Source organism: Chelonoidis abingdonii, chromosome 2 (assembly GCF_003597395.2).
Source record: "Chelonoidis abingdonii isolate Lonesome George chromosome 2, CheloAbing_2.0, whole genome shotgun sequence".
NCBI classification, from domain to species: Eukaryota; Metazoa; Chordata; order Testudines; family Testudinidae; genus Chelonoidis; species Chelonoidis abingdonii.
In genome coordinates this window covers 180735213-180754021 of record NC_133770.1, presented here as the reverse complement: position 1 = coordinate 180754021, position 18809 = coordinate 180735213, and the positions used below count along the sequence as shown (strand labels likewise).

The 18809-nt window shown below is 41.4% G+C and overlaps 1 protein-coding gene across 1 annotated transcript in view; it reads left to right on the top strand.

Annotated features, from left to right (window-relative positions):
* The first annotated feature begins 937 nt into the window (after window positions 1-937).
* BLOC1S5 (biogenesis of lysosomal organelles complex 1 subunit 5) overlaps window positions 938-18809 on the top strand; it is a 37729-nt gene continuing 19857 nt past the window's right edge. The window contains exons 1-4 of the mRNA XM_032768614.2: window positions 938-1222; window positions 3063-3145; window positions 13587-13716; window positions 15844-15902. Coding sequence (XP_032624505.1) covers window positions 1120-1222; window positions 3063-3145; window positions 13587-13716; window positions 15844-15902 — 375 coding nt within the window. The 5' untranslated portion in view covers window positions 938-1119. The remainder of the gene's footprint in view (window positions 1223-3062; window positions 3146-13586; window positions 13717-15843; window positions 15903-18809) is intronic.

Below are 18809 nucleotides of genomic sequence, written 5' to 3'. Positions count from 1 at the left end.
GCACACCTATGGCACTATAGCACAAATCCAGTCAGCACAGTATTTAGTTTCCTGACCTTCAGAAAGATGTATCAGAGTGCAAGGCTCATAACCTTTACGCTTGTTTCCCTGAATGACCCAATCAAAAATTTGATGAGTATCCTTCTATCCCATTTCATATATGATGAAAATTGTCCCATTTTTCCTTTAAAAAAACTACTCTTACATATGATTTTACATTAAGGTATTTCATCACAAGATTCCAGACTACTGCAACAGAGGCTATTTACTAAACAGCACAATACAAAAAACCCTATACATTATGGACTTTTTTTTAAAACCCTGGCAGGGCCTGATAAAAGTCCATTTGTAATGCATAGGCACAAGAAGGCAGAGTTACGGTTGCTGTGGGGAACTGTACTCTGAATTTCCTCATTTTGGTACGATTTTCGGTGGCACTGTTTAAATTTCAAGCTGCAGCCACCCAGCTGTTGTATAGAAAACCCGTTTTGCACTCTGTTGGTCGGTCTGTGCCGCTGTCCTGAGCAGGTGAGTGATGGACCCCCGCCGCCTGCAGGGAGTGAAGTAATCTGGGGTGAGAAACCTTGCCGAGAGGAGCGGCTGTCTCACCTCCCGGCCAGCTTGGGACGGGGCTGGCCCCGTGGCGGGACGCTGCTGTGACGCGGGGAAAACCAGGCTGGGGCCGGCAGCCGCTGCTCAGAGGCCCCCCCGTGGTAGGATGCAACGAGGACGGGGCCTACGCGATGTGCGCGTGGCGGACAGGGCCCAGCTTCGCCTTTGGGGTGCTGCTACTGTCTCAGTAGCGGGGGCGTGCACTCTCCGCGGCTCTGCCGAATCCAGCAGGGCGGCCACGGTTGCCATGGCGGCAGCGCGAGTCATTCACCCAAACGAAGGGCGGCTCGGGTTTAAGTTCTGAGGGCAGAGTTCAGCGCAGCCAAGTGACGTCATACCGAGGCGTTGGGAAAGGCGGAAGCCAGGGGGCTGCGGAGAGCTACGTAACACCGCTGGGACGTCTCAGGGCGGGTTTCGCGCGCCTGCCAAGCCCTCTGTCCGCGGCGCGCGCATGTGGTAGCTCGGTAGTCGCCGCCCCGCTGCGGCCGGAGCTGGAAGTGCGGCACCATGAGCAGCGGCCCCGGCACCCCGGGGAAAGCTGCGGGATCCCCGCTGCCCGCCGGCAGGAAACGGGACTCGGTGGGGCTGCCGGCCCACCCCATTATCAAGGGTAAGGAGGGGGCCTGCCCCCGCCCCTGGGGTCTCCGCCTGTCTGTGTCTCCCGCCCGGGCCCGCTGAGCGCCGCGCAACGGCCACTGGGCGAGCGCGAGGGGCAGTGTGCGAGCCCCCCCCGTAGCGCCTCGAACACTGGCGGCGCGAGAGTCTCTCCCTACCCTGTAGCACATTTCGCCCCAGGAGTTTGTGGCGCGAGGCTGAGAGCTCGGCAAGATCGAGGGAAGGGTCGGAGGTGTGCGGCTAAAGCGCACCCGTGATGGCATTACAGAGGGGAGGAGGTGCACGTATTTAACAGCCATGTCTACACTCGAGTTTCAAGCCAGAAAGCCGGTGCTAATCGCCTCATGTTGGGCAGAAACTTCCCTTATGGACAAGTCATTACCTAACTTTTCAGTACAGCGTTTCTTGTACCTTCCTCTGAATTAGCTCATACTTGATTGGTGGCCATCTAGTCCTGTAGCCTGCCTCTGATAGCAGTGTAATCTGGGACGGCAGTTTTGATTATTTAATTTTTTGTATAACACTTGTTTTCTATCTCTTCCTCCTGGTGTCACTCTCCTCTTCTGAGGTTGTCCTATCAAGGATAGCATTGTTAATCACTGGCTGGCATTGCTGCCTTTTCATTTTCTTTGTATCTTCTGCAGCTCAAATGCTAACAATTCATAGACCTGCTTCTTGCCTAGTAGCAAAACCGCTGTGATGGATGGCCTGATCTGTGTCTGATCTCATCTTCATGCCTTTTCTTGCATTGCTTTCCCCCCCTGAAATGACATGATGTTTCTGTGAGGCCCACATTTTCAGATTTAGGTGTCTAACTTTAACTTTAAACCTCTTAATAGTAATTCTGATTTTCAGAAGTGCTGGACACTTACATTTGCTTTGAGTAAGTCAGTTAGAATCTTGGGAGCTCTACACATTGGAAAATTGAGCCACTTATTTAGACCCCTAACTTTAAGCACCCATATCTTCAAAATTTTGATTTAGGGATCCTTGCTCCTCTCCTTTCAATTTCTCTTTGGAAACCACTTCTTTTGCCTTCCTCTACCATGCTGTCCACTATTCTGTTTTTTGTCCTGCTTCAATTTATATATTAAAGTATCCGAACTTACATGAGTCATTCAGTGATACTCTTTTTAGCATTTTACCATACACTCTGTATGTGTTGCGAACTTTGTCCATCTTTTCCATTTTCTCAAACATGAAATAATCTACTTATCTGTGGCAGGTAAGAAGTTTTTGTAGGTGAGTTCCATCAACTGCTGAATCTAAGCTTTCATTTAAGAAAAATATATTTGTAGGCATTATAGTTGCGAAGAAAGCCTTCCAGACTAGTTCTAAACTGATGTAGTACAGTCTTCTAGAGTTGTGGATGTGCTTTCACTGATGTGTATAGCTTTCCCCAACTGTTGCGGAGTAGAAACTGACAAGAATCAAGTTAGTTTCACTCTATTCTGCTTCTTGTCAGTTATATGGAGCAGCAAAGACAAATACTGCAGCTGTCCTTTGGGGATGAGGCCTCCAATAGTGGATGATAGGTGGGGGAATGGAACCCCCTCATGCACCCTCGTAGCAGCCAGGAAGGTCTGGGATGGCAGAATATTCTTTTTTTGTGGCATTTGTTTTAAGATGGGTTTGTTGAATTAGCCAGGAAAGCCATCTGATACTATCATAGCATTAGTTGAAATTTTGTATTAGCTTGCTTGTCCGTTGGATAATGGTGTTTTTTTTTTACTTTTCCTCTTTTTGAAATATTCAGTGCTTCACTGTGTTGTTTTTTACCTAGTATGAATTGTGTTTTTAGAAAATTAAAACTTTGGATTTCATTACTCTTCTAGACATTGGAGAAATTCATTCCCGACTGCTGGATCACAGGCCAGTTATTCAAGGAGAAATACGTTACTTTATTAAAGAATTTGAAGTAAGTATTTGTTTTAAAAGAGAAGATCTAGTATAATTATGAAACTTCATTTAGCGTGCTTTTATATTACCAGTGGCCTGTTATATATACACACTGAGATTTGAAACAGTTTTTTAGCACTTCTTCGAAAATCTTGTTTGACATGCATTTCCTGCCCAGAATAGATGTATACTACTACTTCGAGTGATATCTCTATGGGTGCTCCACTTGTAGGTGCGGCAGCAGCCCCCGCACCTGGGATCAGCGATCTTCATCAGCAGTGCCTGTCAAACTGCACATGCATATCTCCCTGCTCTCACACTGTGAGCAGGACATATAGTGAGAGCTGTGCAGTCCGGCTGCCCCCAGTTCCTTCTCTACCGCCTTTGGTCTTGGATGGAATCTGCAGCCGAGCTGGTAATGGATGGCTACTTGCAGAGTATTCACTGTCTAGGAGAAGGACACATCCCACAAAATTATTCCCACTGCCACGGCCTGACAGCCAGAGCCAGAAAAGACCGGGACATTGAGTTAAAATTTTTCCTCATGGGGAAATTGTTATGACCTGCATCGGATCTGGTCCCGGACTCTCCTCCTGTGAGGCCCTCATGCTCTGCCAGGTTGTCTGCCAATCCTCATTCCCCACATCCCTTGAAGAGAAAGTAATTTCTTTCTTGCTAGGACTAAAAGAAACGGACTCCCTCCTCAAACTTTGAGGCACAGCCTGTCAGAACACAATCCCCTGTGAGGTCAGTTGCTTCAACATCATTCGACAGGAGACATAGCTCCAAAGCCTGTCCAAGTTCCTCTGATAGTGATACGAAGAAATTGTCCAAAGACCATTACTGGGCAGACCTACGGTCCTCAGCCCTGTTTCTCAGCTCTGACCAGCTTCAGGAGCTACAGCACTGACAAAACCGCCGGCACTGGCATTCTGTTCGACACCAGCCAATTCCTCAGCACTGGCCACATTGACACTGACCAATCTCTTGTTCCATCTACGGTATTTGTTGCTATATAAAGAACAAAATAACTTAATTTTCCAGACACCACCAAATGTACAAGTATACTATAGGGTATTATAGGTGAAGTACAAATATTTTATTTATTTATTTGGAAATGTACGCTGGCACTTATCACCAGTGCATCTTAGTCACTCTATATCAATACAAGCAATCAATTAAAAATGATCAAAATATATACAAATATATACAAAATATAACAACTGCTCATTTACAAACACGCACATTCACTGTTATTACAAAGGTCTCTCAAAAGCTTTGGCTGGAGTATAGTGCAGTAATCTAGTCTAATGTTACAAAGTCACTGATGTGGATGAATCATCAGAGGAATGGTTGCAGCCTCCTGGTTGGCTGTAGATGGAAAGGCTCTGTATTGCAGCAGATATCTGAGATTTCAGGAGAGCAGTGGATCCATACTGACTCTGAATGCTGTAAATGAAGAACTTTTTTTAAGATCTAGAAAGTAAGTAGTAAATATATATAGTACTATCGCATTCGTCTGAATCTCCTGGGAGACATATGGAACTTTTGGATGTCTGGGCATTCAGATAAATAGAAGTACTATTTTGAGCCTGGTTCTAGCTGTAGACTGGGAGGCAGTAAACAGCTGGGAAGGGCAGCCTGAAAAGTCACTTGGGCTTTGCTTTACCCTCAGTGATGATTGCAACATCGGTTACATCTCCACCGCACTTTTTACTAGGAAGGGCCATGACCCAGGCTGCGAGGCTCCGTGATGGAAGAGGAACACTGATTCAAGATGCAGCTGTGGTTACAGCTGGTTACAGGAGCTGTGCTTTGAACTGGACACAACTTTGTGTCATGGAACCACTGTGTGAGTGGATACATTGTTATACTGGTGTAGCATGAATGACACATCATGTTTTTTATAAACGGAAGGATATGTATATCTGTCCTTAAGAATTTATTGCTTGTGATTGATAGGGATACATGAGGGATGTGTGGATTCGGATAACTAGGATTTTTCGATAAAAGGAATTCAGATAACTGGGAGTGTAGTGTAGCTGTTTAAAAAATGTGATTAGATCAGGGGTCGCAACCTTTCAGCAGTGGTATGCTGAGTCTTCATTTGTACACTCTAATTTAAGGCTTCGCATGCCGGTAATGCATTTTTACGTTTTTTTAGAAGGTCTTGCTATAATCTATACTATATAACCAAACTACTGTTATATGTAAAGTAAACAAGGTTTTCAAAATGTTTCAGAAGCTTTATTTAAAATTAAATTAAAATGCAGATCTTATTAGTTTAGTGTGATCCTTGCCCTTGCTTTTCCTTGCTGAGTTTTCCAATGTCTGGCGCGTATTTGGATACTTTAAGCTGCACACAGGCTTCTGAGTGATCACTTGTTAACTGGCTCCAAGAGGGACAGAGGACAGATTTCATGTATGAAAATACCTGTTCACACAGGTATGTGGATCCAAATGCTGAAAGCACTGCAAATGCAATTTTCTTCAAACAGTTAAATTTCACTGGCAGAGATGTCCAGCAGGTCAGAGTAGCGGTCCCATGATCTCTCTCGGTGGCCTCAAGTGCGCTCCACAGATCCACAAACTTTGATGTCCACAATTCTGAGCTTTTTAACTGAATGAGTTGCATTTTGAAATCTTCAACACCCATCCACTGAAATACAGACAAATCCAAGTCGCTTTCGTTGAACTTTTCAGGTTTAATTAGAAAAGAAAGCATTGGGCCAAAAAGCTGGAAATCTTGAAATCTGTCAGAAAATTCTGATTCCAGTTCTTGCATGTACTTTCCAATCTCATAGACATTGACAGTGCAACGTGTCGATAGCTCTTTTATGAGTTGGAAATAGCGGAAAGTAGAAGTTTGAATATCCCTGGAAAAAACTGCTAGTTTCACAGCAAATGCTTTCCAGGCTTCATAAAGATCCAGAACTGTTTGCCCTGCACCTTGGAGACAGAAGTTGAGTTCGTTTAGGTGAGCGGTGATATCAGTTAGAAACATGAGCTTACACAGCCATTTGTCATCCAGTTCGGGGTAGTTTTGTTCTTTTTCCGACAAAAAAGCCTTGATTGCATCAAAACAGTTTACAAAGCGCACCAAAACCTTGCCACGACTTAGCCGCCAAATGTTGCTGTGAAGTGGGATGTCATTATAAGCACTGTCCATCTCTTCTAGCAGTGCTTGAAATTGTCCGAGTCAAAGCAGATTGAGCAACAAGGAAATTCACAATTCGAACCACTGTATTCATCACATTATTAAGCTCTGAATTAGAAATTTTAGCACACAGGTTTTCTTGGTGGATGATACAGTGAAATTTGACTGTTGGATGGCCAATTTGATCTTCAAGCAACTTTACAAATCCCTTCTGTTTTCCGACCATGGCAGGAGCACCATCTGTTGTCACACACAATATTTTTCTGATACCAACTCCTCGTTTTTCAAAATGGTTTACAAAACTTTCCAGTATATCTTCCCCCTTTGTTGTGCCATGTACGGGTTTTAGGCAACAAAGTTCCTCTTGGATTTCATCAGAAGCACAGTATCTTGCAACAACAGCCAAACGTGGAACATCGTTTATATCCACACTCTCATCAACTGCAACACTAAACACTGCTGTGTCTTTCAATGCAGTCGTCTGCTTTTCCTTAATGTTTTCTGCCATTTCACTTATGCGTCTCTCAACTGTTCTGGCAGAGATGGGGAATTCTTTTTTTTTTTCTAGTTATGATTGTATCTTTATTTGGCAAATCATTGAACAAAATCTCCGAACTGCTGAGAAAAACTTTTTATATATTCCCCATCTGTAAACGGCTTTCTGACTTTTTTGCAATGCACTGTGCAGTCTTGTAACTTCCTTCTGTAGCTTGATTTTTACTTACACTTAAGCTTTTAAAAACACTACTTTGCTTCTCATAGGCTGCTACTGCCTTTTTTGATTGATTCAGTCTTGTCTGCTTCATCAAGAAAAGTTTTCTCGTGCTTCATTTCAAAATGTCGTCGAACACTTGACGTGCGACAAACAACACTTTCATAACAGAAAGCACAAATAGCACAGTCCTTCTTTTCAATAAACCCAAATATGTCTGTCCAAGCAGGCTGAAAGGATCGGACATCTAGCTTCACTTTCTTAGGAGCTGCCATTTTGTCAAATCCCTTCAACTCTCAGTGGGGAAAAAAATGGCGATAGAAGGCAGGCACAAGGTCAAACACTGTGGTCTGAGATAAGCAATTCTAAGATGGGGGTGTTGAGCTGCACCCTCTCTTCCCTTGCGTGCAGCCCTCACTGTCCCAGGGTGGAAACAGTGGGCCACAGCAGTGAGGCTGCAGAGCAGTGATCCAAGGCCAGGAGAAGAGCCCAGGGTGGCCTGCAAGGACTCCAGGCCAGAAAGCAGGCTGAGCAGGGCTGGAGATCTAGACCGGGCTGGCAGGAGGTCAGCAACTGGAACCCCAGATTGGCAGCTGAGGTGAGTGAGCTGGCCTGGTAGGGCTGAGCAGGGCCGCAGACTTCGACCCTGTCTGGAAAGGCGCCTGCACAAGGTAAGTGGAGCTGCTGCAGGGGGACCCCGGCTGGCAAAGGGCCAGCAGCGGGAATCCCAGAGCGGATGCGGGCTGAGCAGCTCAGCCCGCTGCCGCTCTGGGGTTTCAGCCGTGGGCTCCTGCCAGCTGGGGTCTCAGCCCCCTGCCAGCCTGGGGTACCTTCCCCCCAGCTGGCAATGGGTGCTGAGTGGGACTGGCAGACAGTCCCCGGCTGGCAGGAGCCGGCGGCAGAAGGCGCCAGAGCGGCGGTGTGCTGAGCTGCTGAGCCCGCCCCACGTGCCATTAAAAATTGGCTCGCGTGCCACAGGTTGCCGACCCCTGGATTAGATCTTCTTTCTCCTCCGTCAGCCTCCCTCTCCCCGCCCCCCCTCCAAAAAAAAAAGTTTTTGAGAGAGTTGGGGAGTGAATCAGTGAGTTTTCCTTGATAGTTTGTGCTCATAACTCCCAAACAAACGAAAAGTATTCAATTTATGTTTGGCACATAAAAGGCTATTCTCTTAATGTGTACATCTACTTTTGTGTGCTGGTTAGATCCATCTAGTTATTCGTTTGGTCTAATGGCTATTTAAAAATATCTTTGCACTAGAGTGTGCTATATTTAACCTATGCATAACACCTCATGCTGTGGTCTTACTGGATCTCAAGCTAAACAGGGTCTGACTGGGCCATTAGTTCAATGGAGGAATGTATTGCTAGATAAGATGCAGTATATGACAACCTTAATTCATAGCATAATTTTATGGGGATCATTATGAGAACTAAGGTGTTGAGCCTTAAAAATAACATGAGCATGTGTTGATATAAGTGCTGCAAGATCTTTCAATATTGATGAAGGAGTTAGTTCAGGTATCCTGGCAGAATTCCAACTTGGTTAACTGCTTCTGTACACATACTAAACTTACCCTGCAGTTTTCAAAAAGTACAGTATTCTTTACTTCCAATTCTACTCTGTTGTACAGGTGCTGGTGATTGTTTTTAAACAGCTACTAGTTTCATTGGTGGGTGATATTATCTTGGTTATACTATGACTTATTTTGCAAATGAATCTTTGTGGGAGGACCTCTGCACCTGGTGGGGCTATGTGCCTGTGTGGAGCCCCACTGGTGTCAGTGGAGCTCTTCATGAGTGCAGGGGTCTGTCTGTATGGAGCAGTTTGCAGGTTCAGTGCATGAATATATTTATGAATCTTTCATCATGAAGGATTCCTGACATGCTTTACAGAGGTATTGTGTGTGGAAACTGGTACAGAGCCTAGCTGCATTATGATATTCTAACCAATGCTTTTAGTCATAATTTGACTGGCCATCAAATTTATCTCCATTTTTAAAAAGAAAATGTGTTTTGAAGTAATTTAGTTGTTAGTGTTCTATGATGGAAATGTACTTGTTACTTTCTGTGGATTGTTCGATTTTAAAAACAAATCCAGGCTTAATATATTGTATAGTTATTTATTTGTTTTATGGATGTCAACAATATGATTAACTTCTTGCAGAATACACTGTTGTTGATCTTTTATATTTTACAAAAGGTAAGAGAACAGTTAAAGAATGATGACTTGTATCCAGCTAAGAACAAGGTTGATATATTGTTGAAGGAGAAAATTTTTGCCAACTCGGTTTTGAACGAGTGAAAAATAATTGCCACAAGATGGCAGCAAAAGTAAATAATATTCTGTATTTCTAAAAGATCAATTCTGAGAATAATTGTTTTCACATATATCTAGATTTTGAAGGAAAAGAGTATGGCATTGAAAGGGTAAGATCAACATCGGATTAGGCTGATATAATATGAAGACTTTCTTTAATATTTTTGCTCAATTTTTCCTTTTACAAACATTGTTTAATACAATAATGAAGTTGTCAAGCTGTCTAGAGTAACTAAAGCATAAGCGCCACCTTCAGGGGAGACTGTCAAGGATCAGAGCACAAATCCTAAACTGGTTGTATATGTCCTATAATTAGATTTCTCCAACCAGTTAACAAGTGTGAACTCCTTATGCACTATAACAGCCTTAAGATAGAGTCACAGACAGTCCCCTTTGGCAGTCCAGTCTATCTTGCCATCCACACAAGCCTGCCTTTGTGATAGATGGTCCCTTACACCAAAAATCCCAACTGATCCCCAGTCCCAAAGGACCAGTCACTTTTCCCAGGTCAACTGAACTTCAGATCTCAAAATCAAAGACAAGGTGTGTAGACAACCTTATAATATTAACTAAAGATATATTGAAAAAGAAATATGAGTTATTTTATTTTACTTCTGGGGGAATTCTACGCCAAAAAAATTAAAAATTCTGTGCATGATATTTTAAAATTGTGCAAATTTTGTGTCAAAATAACACTACATAAGCATGCCAGTTTCAATTATTTTGGTAATTTATTTCAAAATACCTGTCAGCAAGTATGTCTGTAACAATACAGACACACACAAATTCCGTCAGGAGTAGAGAATTAAAACAAACCCCTATGACAATCCAGTTCCTATTTCTCTATCCCCTCCAAGCCAACTGGGGGACCAGACATCCACACCCCCTTCTTCCCAGAGCCAAGCCATGGGGGCATCCAAACCCAGATACCTGCACACACACCTAGAGCCCAGCTACAGGGATTCCCCTTGCCCAGATACCTGCAGCCCTTCCCCCAAGAGCCCAGGGATCCAGAGGGAGAAACAGCCTGATACTCAGTCCCACCTTGTGTGGCATTTCCTGCACACCGCCTTCTCCTTCCCTCAGGGCGTGTGGGATCTGTAGCTGCCAGGAACCCTCTAACTCTCTCCCCTGACAGTGTCGTCTATGTGCGAGCTGGGCTCTGTCTGGTCCAGTGGCTCTTACTGGTGACCAGCAGCACTGCAGCCCATTTCTGTGGGGAAAAAGAAATTCTGTGTGCACAATATTTTCTGCAAAATTCTGCATTGCGCAGTGGTGCATAATTCCCCTAGGAGTATTATTTAAACAGTTAAAGTAGGTAAACATACTCACAAATGAGATACAGTTTTCGGTTCTAAAGGGCAACAGTAGCTGCTGTAATATGCAAGCTCTGTATGTGCTTTAGGGTTAACCCAAGCCAAGCAGCTTGGGGATCCCTTTCTTATATTTATAAGTATTGCCCTCTCCAAATTCCTAGCAGCACAGGGATTAAAAATTGCTTGCAAGAAAAATTATCACCTTCCAATAGACCTCAAACTGATGGGACTAGAGTTTATGCACACACCTGCTAGTATGTGTGGAGGGGCAATCAGTCTTTTTTGTTCACTGATGTTCCACAATAGCTTGTCTGATGTCTATTGGCCTTCTTTTATTGGGGAGGAGATGATACCTCTTGTGATAAACTACCCTGACTGTGGGGGTTTTGCAGTTTTCGTTATATAGTTACAAAGCAAACGTGGAAATGTTACCTTATAACATAGGATACAGATATTATAAGTAAGATTAATATATGCAGCATTCTGCAAGCATTTCATGAAGTCTGAACACATTCTTATAACTCTAATATCTATTTTAGCAATACTAAAACAAAGCCGAGGCAGACTGGTTTCCAGCTATGCATATGTCAATGTTCAGTGAAGCCGAGGGGCCTTAGCATGAGCTGGCACCTGGTCTGCCAGCATCACAGAGGTGGTATGCCCTTTAACTTTTATACTCTGATGGAAAAACAAGATGCCATTTTTAGTTACGTTTTAAGTGTATTTAATTTCTCTCCATGCTAGTTTGATAAGGCAAATCTATAAATTTATATCCATTTTTCCTGCCAGGAGAAGCCCACTTTGCTCCACACACACATTTTAAAATTGCTTTTCACCAAAGTTAACTAATAACTATTGTCTCTAATACATAAATATCCTGCGTAGCTCTTCAGAGAATTTATCACTTCAGTTTAAGTTAGGGACTACAAGGATAGGGTGGACTTTCCAGCCTTAGGGCTTGGTCAGAAGCATACTCAACATAGCTGTCGGATTACATCTAAGGTTTCATTGTGCTAATTTCAAGTATCCTTAAATTCTTGCTGGAAGGCTGATTTTTCCATCACTCTTATCCTTCTAGTAAGAATCACCCATTCTTTTATCGAAGCAAAGGATAGTTTACACTTTCACTTTTACTTAAAGCGGTAAGGCTTAGACGTAGGCTATGTCTACACTAGCTCTTTTGTTGGCAGCATAAGTTATGTTGCTCGGGTGGGGGGGGGGAGAAAAACACCTCTGAGTGACATAAGTTTCACCGGTATAAGCACTGGTGTGGACAGAGCTGTATCAATAGGAGACGCTTTTCCGCTGACATAGCTACTGCTTCTCGTTGAGGTTGTCTAATTATGTCAATGGGAGAGCTCTCTCCCATCAGCATAGAGTGGCTACATGAGTGAGCTCACAACAGTGCAGCTGCATTGCTACAGCTGTGCCGCTGTAAGTTCACTAGTATAAACATGGCTTAGTTTAGAGTTTCTCCTCAAAAGCTGACACTTATCTCTAGTTTTGCAGAGTGGTCTAGTGCTTCAGGTGTGAGGGGTGTTTTCTTTAAGTGATAAACTAGCATATGCTAAATAGTGACCTTTGGTGAGAATACTAACATCCCTCTCTGATAAGAGCTTCATATTTGGAGGGATTGTAATCTAGTGAATATTGGACTAAGGATGAGGAAATCTGGTTTCTATTTGTGATTCTTAGAGCAAGTCATGTAACCTGTCTGCATGTCTGTTTCCCAATCTTTAAAATGGGAATAATTATGCTTGACCACATTTATGAGGTACTACGTAAGAATATTATTAGTTGCTGTATTATACTTTATTTTATAGACTGGTGATTGGCAAATTACTATACAGGGATGGTTACTTGCAGTTCTACCTGCCAAAATGTAAAGACCAAGCTACAACAAAGTCCAGGATAACTTTATGTATTTTTGATTTCTTGGGATAGTCCTGTGTTGCAGATCAAGCATAATTAAAAAGAGCAAAACACCATTGGAATAACAAGGCGATAGTGGTGCGGTGTTGCTGGAAGCATTATTTTAAAAAGCTTAAGCAGTAGAGCCTAGGCAGCTCAACTAGTAAAATCCCATTAGCACTGGATTTGCTGATCAGCAATGAGTTCAGAAGGGATGCCACCTGTTTAGTCATTAGCATTACATTATCCTTTAGTTTTGATTTCACCACTGTACTTCAGTGTCAAAATCTTATTTGCCTTGATTTTGGCCCTGGATCTTTGTCAGTTCATGTATGCTGCCAGTATTATCACATTGCTAAACTAAAAGTGAAAGCTATCAAAAGGTAGAACTATTATCATTTAATTGGTCTGTAATCTTTTATTAATCAAATCTGTAAGTGTGATGATTTCAGTTCTGTTGCCCTTATCTTGTTATACCCAACCTTTGTTATAAATCTCAGATATCTAAGTTACTATGTTTTCTCAATCCATCATATGTTGTTATAAATAACTTCAACATTTGTTTCAGGGAACAGCAGTGTTGCTACATTGCACAAGAAAGAAGGGCGCTTTCACGTTTGTTAATAAAGCTTCTTTCATCTGTAGTATAACAGTGGTAAATAAGCAGATGTGATGTTTTAAGTGGCAGCAATCTCTCTCATTCACTGTGATGAACTGTGCTAAACTTAATAGTTTATTAACTTGGGAACCACATTATACTTGCAAAATGGATTTTCATATTAACCCATGATTGCCACCTAATTATCCATTTGATTCCTGTTTGTTTTGTATGCATCACATTAAAGCTAGTGGGGTCTCCAGCTGTAGGTTACTCCAACTAAATAAAATGTTTGAGGCATATTATAGCTATTTAAGAACAGTGTGGTATGTTATTACAAGCCTTAAAAAGTCCAGTTAGAGCTAAATAATTACAAATAGCTTCATATGAGTATCAGTTAATGAAGTATGTAATACATGAAGAGCTTTCCTTTTTCACTTTTCCTAACAGGAAAAACGTGGCCTCCGAGAAGTGAGAGTTCTTGAAAACCTAAACACCATGATCTATGAGACAAATGACCAAATTCTCCCTAAATGTGAGCAGGTGATGCATGGCGATCTGAATGAAGTGTTGAAGAGATGTAAGCAAGAAGCCATTGTGGGTTTTTTTTTATGTAGTATTTTAAAGGAATAATTTGGAATAATTTGAACTCAAAATGATCCTTGCTAAAATTGCTATTGTATAATAAGTCTTAAACATGCAAATGTTTAATTCTCAGCTCTGTGCAACTTTAAAAAAGACTTACAGAACTTTTGGTCTTATCCAGTTACCAGTACCTGTTAATGTTACTTTATAGCCTTTCCACTGACTTTTAAGTGGGCGTTTTCAGATCCTAAGGGTGCAGCCCATCCTACTATGTAAATGGAAGGCAGTGTTGCCTGGTAGATAGATAAAACACAGGACTGGAACTTCAGTGCTCTGAGTTCAATACCAGGCTCTGACATCCTGTGGGATGATCACAGGAAGTCACTTCACTTTTTTATGCCTCATCTTTTCAATCTTTAAAATGGAGATAATGATCTCCTTTGTAAAACAACACTGTGTGTTTATTTTTTAAAAAAAAAGCTCTTAGAGCACTTTTCATCCATAGATCTCAAGGTATGGTTTTACAAAGGAGCCCATTATCTCCATTTTAAAGATTGGGAGATGGAGGTTCAGAGAGATGAAGTGACTTGCCCATGGTAACCCCGCAGGCCAATGTTAGACCCTGGAATTGAACTCAGGGCACTCTTCCAGTATTCTGTCTACCAAGCTTCACTGTCCCCCATTTGTACAGTAAGTTTGGCTGCATTTTTAACGTCTGAAAACTCCCACTGAAGTCGATGGAAGAGCTTTAAAGTAACATAACAGGAATTGGATAGGGCCAAAATGCAGCAAAAATTCACTTTTTGTTTGCAACTTGTTTGAGATGCATACAGATGTGCGCGTTCACATTCTCTCTCTCTCTCTCTCTCTCTCTCTCTCTCTCATATATGTAGATATATAATTATGACAAAAGATCATTTTTGTATGTGGGATACAGTGCTTGTTTCCTAGTCATAACCATCCAATTATATCTTTTTATGGCATAGACTTTATGTAATGTGCTCTCTAAGGTCTATATTTTACTAGCTTTGTCAGTGCCTCTGTATTTTATACTTTAATTTCAGCCAGCAGCACAGCCTTTCTTAGACACAAATTGAGATTAGGTAATTAGGTACAAAATTCAATCTAGCTGTAAAATTAGGTAGTTTAGATATGTTAATAATTATAACAAAGTGAAATATTAACTTGTAATATGTATAAACATGGTCTCTGGCATATACAGAGTAGTACACAGAAGGAGATACTACACACGTGTAGTAAAGATTGTAGAAAAATATTTATCCTTTGCATTCTTTGAGTAGTAGTATACAATCATGTAAGCAAAGCCTGTATCCAAATATATACACACTAGGGGGCATAGCAACCTTGGAATTGTCATTTTCTGACTTCTGAGTGCTTGGCTGTGTAATCTATACAGTAGTACTACTGCTTTAATGATTATAAGAATAAATGAGTGATAAATATTTCAGAAAACTAAGTTTTGTGTTATTAAATGCAAGACACCTGTTGAGGGAAAGACAAGTCTGTTCTATTGTGCAGAGCATGTATGGAATACGATGTCAAACAAGTCTGAAACTGGCTAGAAATACAGTTACCACTGTTGCTAACACATTTTCATAGAGGTAGGATCACAATGTGAGGAGACTAGCTCCAATTTAAAAATGTTCTCCTTGTATAATTTTTTACTAAATCATTTATATTTGGGAAAAAAAAAAAGTAAAGAAATAACCAAAACTTAGTGTTCACCCCATCTGGTTCTAGTTACTGGTTTACAAGACTTTTAGATCATTTCTGCGGTGCTGAGTAGTGCACAGTAACTTGTCAGCAATATTATGGAATATGGGCACAGGAGGACTTGACTGCCTTTCCTGTTTGGCTTCTGGAAAGCCCAAGGGTGCAACTTAGTGCTCTGTGTCCACATCGTTAGCATTGTAGAGTGCTTCCTACAAATACTGGCAAAACTTTTCAATCCAAAGGTAACTGACCCCAAAGGGCAAAACCCACAGTCTTTTTGCATACAGTGATAGTGTCCCAGTAGCGTCATGCGTTTTAAGCCTCTTTCAGTCAGGCTTCTCTTTGAGCTAGGGCAGCTGATTAATAGGGTGCAATTTGTTTGTTTCAGTGCAAGCAGCCAACCATAGGATCCTCACACTCCAGCAGAGGGAGCAGGAAGAAAGAAAGGTAAAGACAGATGGGTGGATTTATAGTTTAACCTAAATATAAGACTCTCAAACTCATCCACAGCAAATCTGCTGGCTACCTAAAAATTCTTCAGTAAAACATGATTTAGGAATACATTTTTACTGTCATTTGCTAAAAATGCAACTTTCTTTGGAATGACATCTGCATATGTAAGAATGAGCTGAATAAAGCAGCCAGCAGTCCGTGTTATAGGAGCACAAGACTGATAGAGCCACCAGCTCCTCCCTCACTCTCCAAACGTATGGAAATGTCTTAAAATTTCTTTTTCAATATTTTCCCCCTCTTTGCTTAGAGTGGTATTTGTCACAGGAGAAATTAAAAAAACAAAACAAAAAACCCCCACCATATTTTCTGTGGAACAAAAAACACTCACGAATCTACCAGAATGGAAATGTAAAGCTTTCCTGGTTAGCTGAAAACAGTGAGCATGTTATTGCTTGTTGAAAAGGAAGCATTTCATGCTTGTGCACTGGTTATTTAATGAAAGGCCATATTATAGGAATATGTGAATCATTGGAATCCCTCAATGGGCTGCACTTTGCTTGTTTGAATTACATATACTCTAAACCTCAAATTTGGAAAATTGTACAAGAAATTAGTTTCCTATGGTACATCTGCATTTTCCCATTTCACCTTTCATGATTGTATTTCAAAATGGTACTTTATAATTCTGTGGAGATGCAGAAAATGCCAGAACTGCCATTCTGGCCCAGTCGCATGAACTAAAATGTGCAGTGATGTGTATCAGCAGGTGTTCAGATTTTTCCTTCTTTTTCCTTGCAATATGTCATGCTTTTCATGATCATCAGAGAAGGCTAATCTAGCTGCAGTAGAGTACTGGCACTGTGTGAATAGTATCATGTCATGGGCCCTGCCAACATTTAGGTTCATTGTATCTAACGCTGAAATGTAGCTAGGAAACTAGATAAACCTACTGCCTCTTGTAGTTCTGCTGTTCTGTCTGAAGTGAAATTGAAAAAGGTGGCTTGCCCTATTTCAGAATGTTCATATTACTGTATCTCCCTAGTCAAGTATCAAGTTTATAGCTGGAGCACTAATCACAGCTACAGTTAAGGTTGTGTGCATGTTTCTTTTAAGGTGTGGTAAAACTTTAACTTCTTGGGTTGAAACTTCCCAAGTCTGCAAACTGTTTTGGCTTTTTCTATCGCTCTAATGTCAAAATGGCTGGTGGTAGCAACTTGAAAGTAGTTGGGGAAATACTTCTCATTGAGGAGGCAAGTGCACTTTGAGTGTTCCAATGAAAACTGGTCTTGTTTGTGGTATTAGAGTTTGAAAATACTCTCTCCACTTGCACAATTCCACTTAGCTGCTATTATGAAACTTCTAAATGAAAGAGTGCTGTACTGTGCATACATATCTGATTAATTTAGGTGTAGAGCAATTTTTTGTGTGCCACCAAAGGTGTCCATTGTACAAGGTAGCGCTATATGGGCTCTCATCCTCATCTGTAACTGGTGGTCTAGTCATATAGTTCCAGGTTGTGGAATGTGGTGTGTTTGGTTTTTTTCCCTGTCCTCAAAGATAGGTAGGAAACCATAAAAATATTCATTAAAAAGTTTTGAGAACATGCCTGTGAATTGCATAATTCTTTTTTCTTTCTAATTTTTTTTTTTGTGTGTATGAGATGGAGCACTGCCTGTAGATAAGGTTACCTAACATTTCCAAGTATAAATCCCCATTTTCAATTGCTTTTAATTTTAAACATTGGGTGAAATTTTCCATGTTTGGTCTCTGCCTTAGTTTGAGTCTTTTTAATAGTTTCAACAAAAATAGTTCAACTGTTTCGAAGAGCAAGGTTAGGGGAAAATGAGTATCTTTGCCAAAGTGTGGGTTTTTTGGTTCATGGCTTTTTTTTCATGTGGTGGTGGTTTTGGCATTGCCAAAAACGTAACACATTCAGAACATGTATCACATGTCTCAACGGTACTCTAGAAGATCTCGATTTTGCTGCTGACATAGCTTTGAATGACAGTTCAGCCAATATGCAAGTGAAGACTGTCCAGCATCGCATAAAACAGGGTTAATACTTACTTATGAAAAGTAAATCTGAGAAACTCAGCAACACCCAACTCAAGTATTTGATTTATGAGGCAAAGGAATACAAGAAGTGAGTTGATTTTCATACCTTGATAGTAAAGTGCAAATCAGTGGCAATGCCCACAAGGAAATAACATCAAAAATTGGCATGGTGGAAGCTGTGTTCACCAGTTTAAACAAGATTTGGTCATAAAGAACAGACTGAATCTTTAACTCAAATGTTGGTTCCATCTTAATGTAAGGATGTGACAACTGGAAATCCACTAAATGGTACAGACAGATATCTAAATGCCATGCAAAACAAATGCCTTAGAAAAACACTAGGTATTAAATGGAATCAGTGTGTAACAAATACCATGATTTGGCACAGAGTTCAGCACCTTTTTATCTGTGAAGTTCCCAGAAAAAAAGATGGATATGTTTGAGACATGTTAAGAATGAAACCAGAGAGTCTACCATGTCGTATGTGCTATTGGACAGCTGGAAGAATATGCAAAAGGAGTTGACCAAAGGAATGCCTCAGGACACCACTCACAGGGAAACTTATGGGACTGAATGACAGCGGACATGCAAAGAGTGAGTCAGGATAGACAGAAATGGCACAGCCTTGTTTGGCCACTAAGCAACGTTTGATGGTGCAGGAAGGGTTCAGAATTGTTAATAATTAAGTGTTTTTTGCAATGTAGAGCAAAACTTAAAATTTCATAAGGGGATAACAAGGTACCTTTTGCTATCCCTGTGAAAATCACTCCAGATTATGCCAAATTAATGAACAGCCAGGAGAAACTGCCATTTCTACAGCATAGTAGAACTTGTTCAACCTGGGTG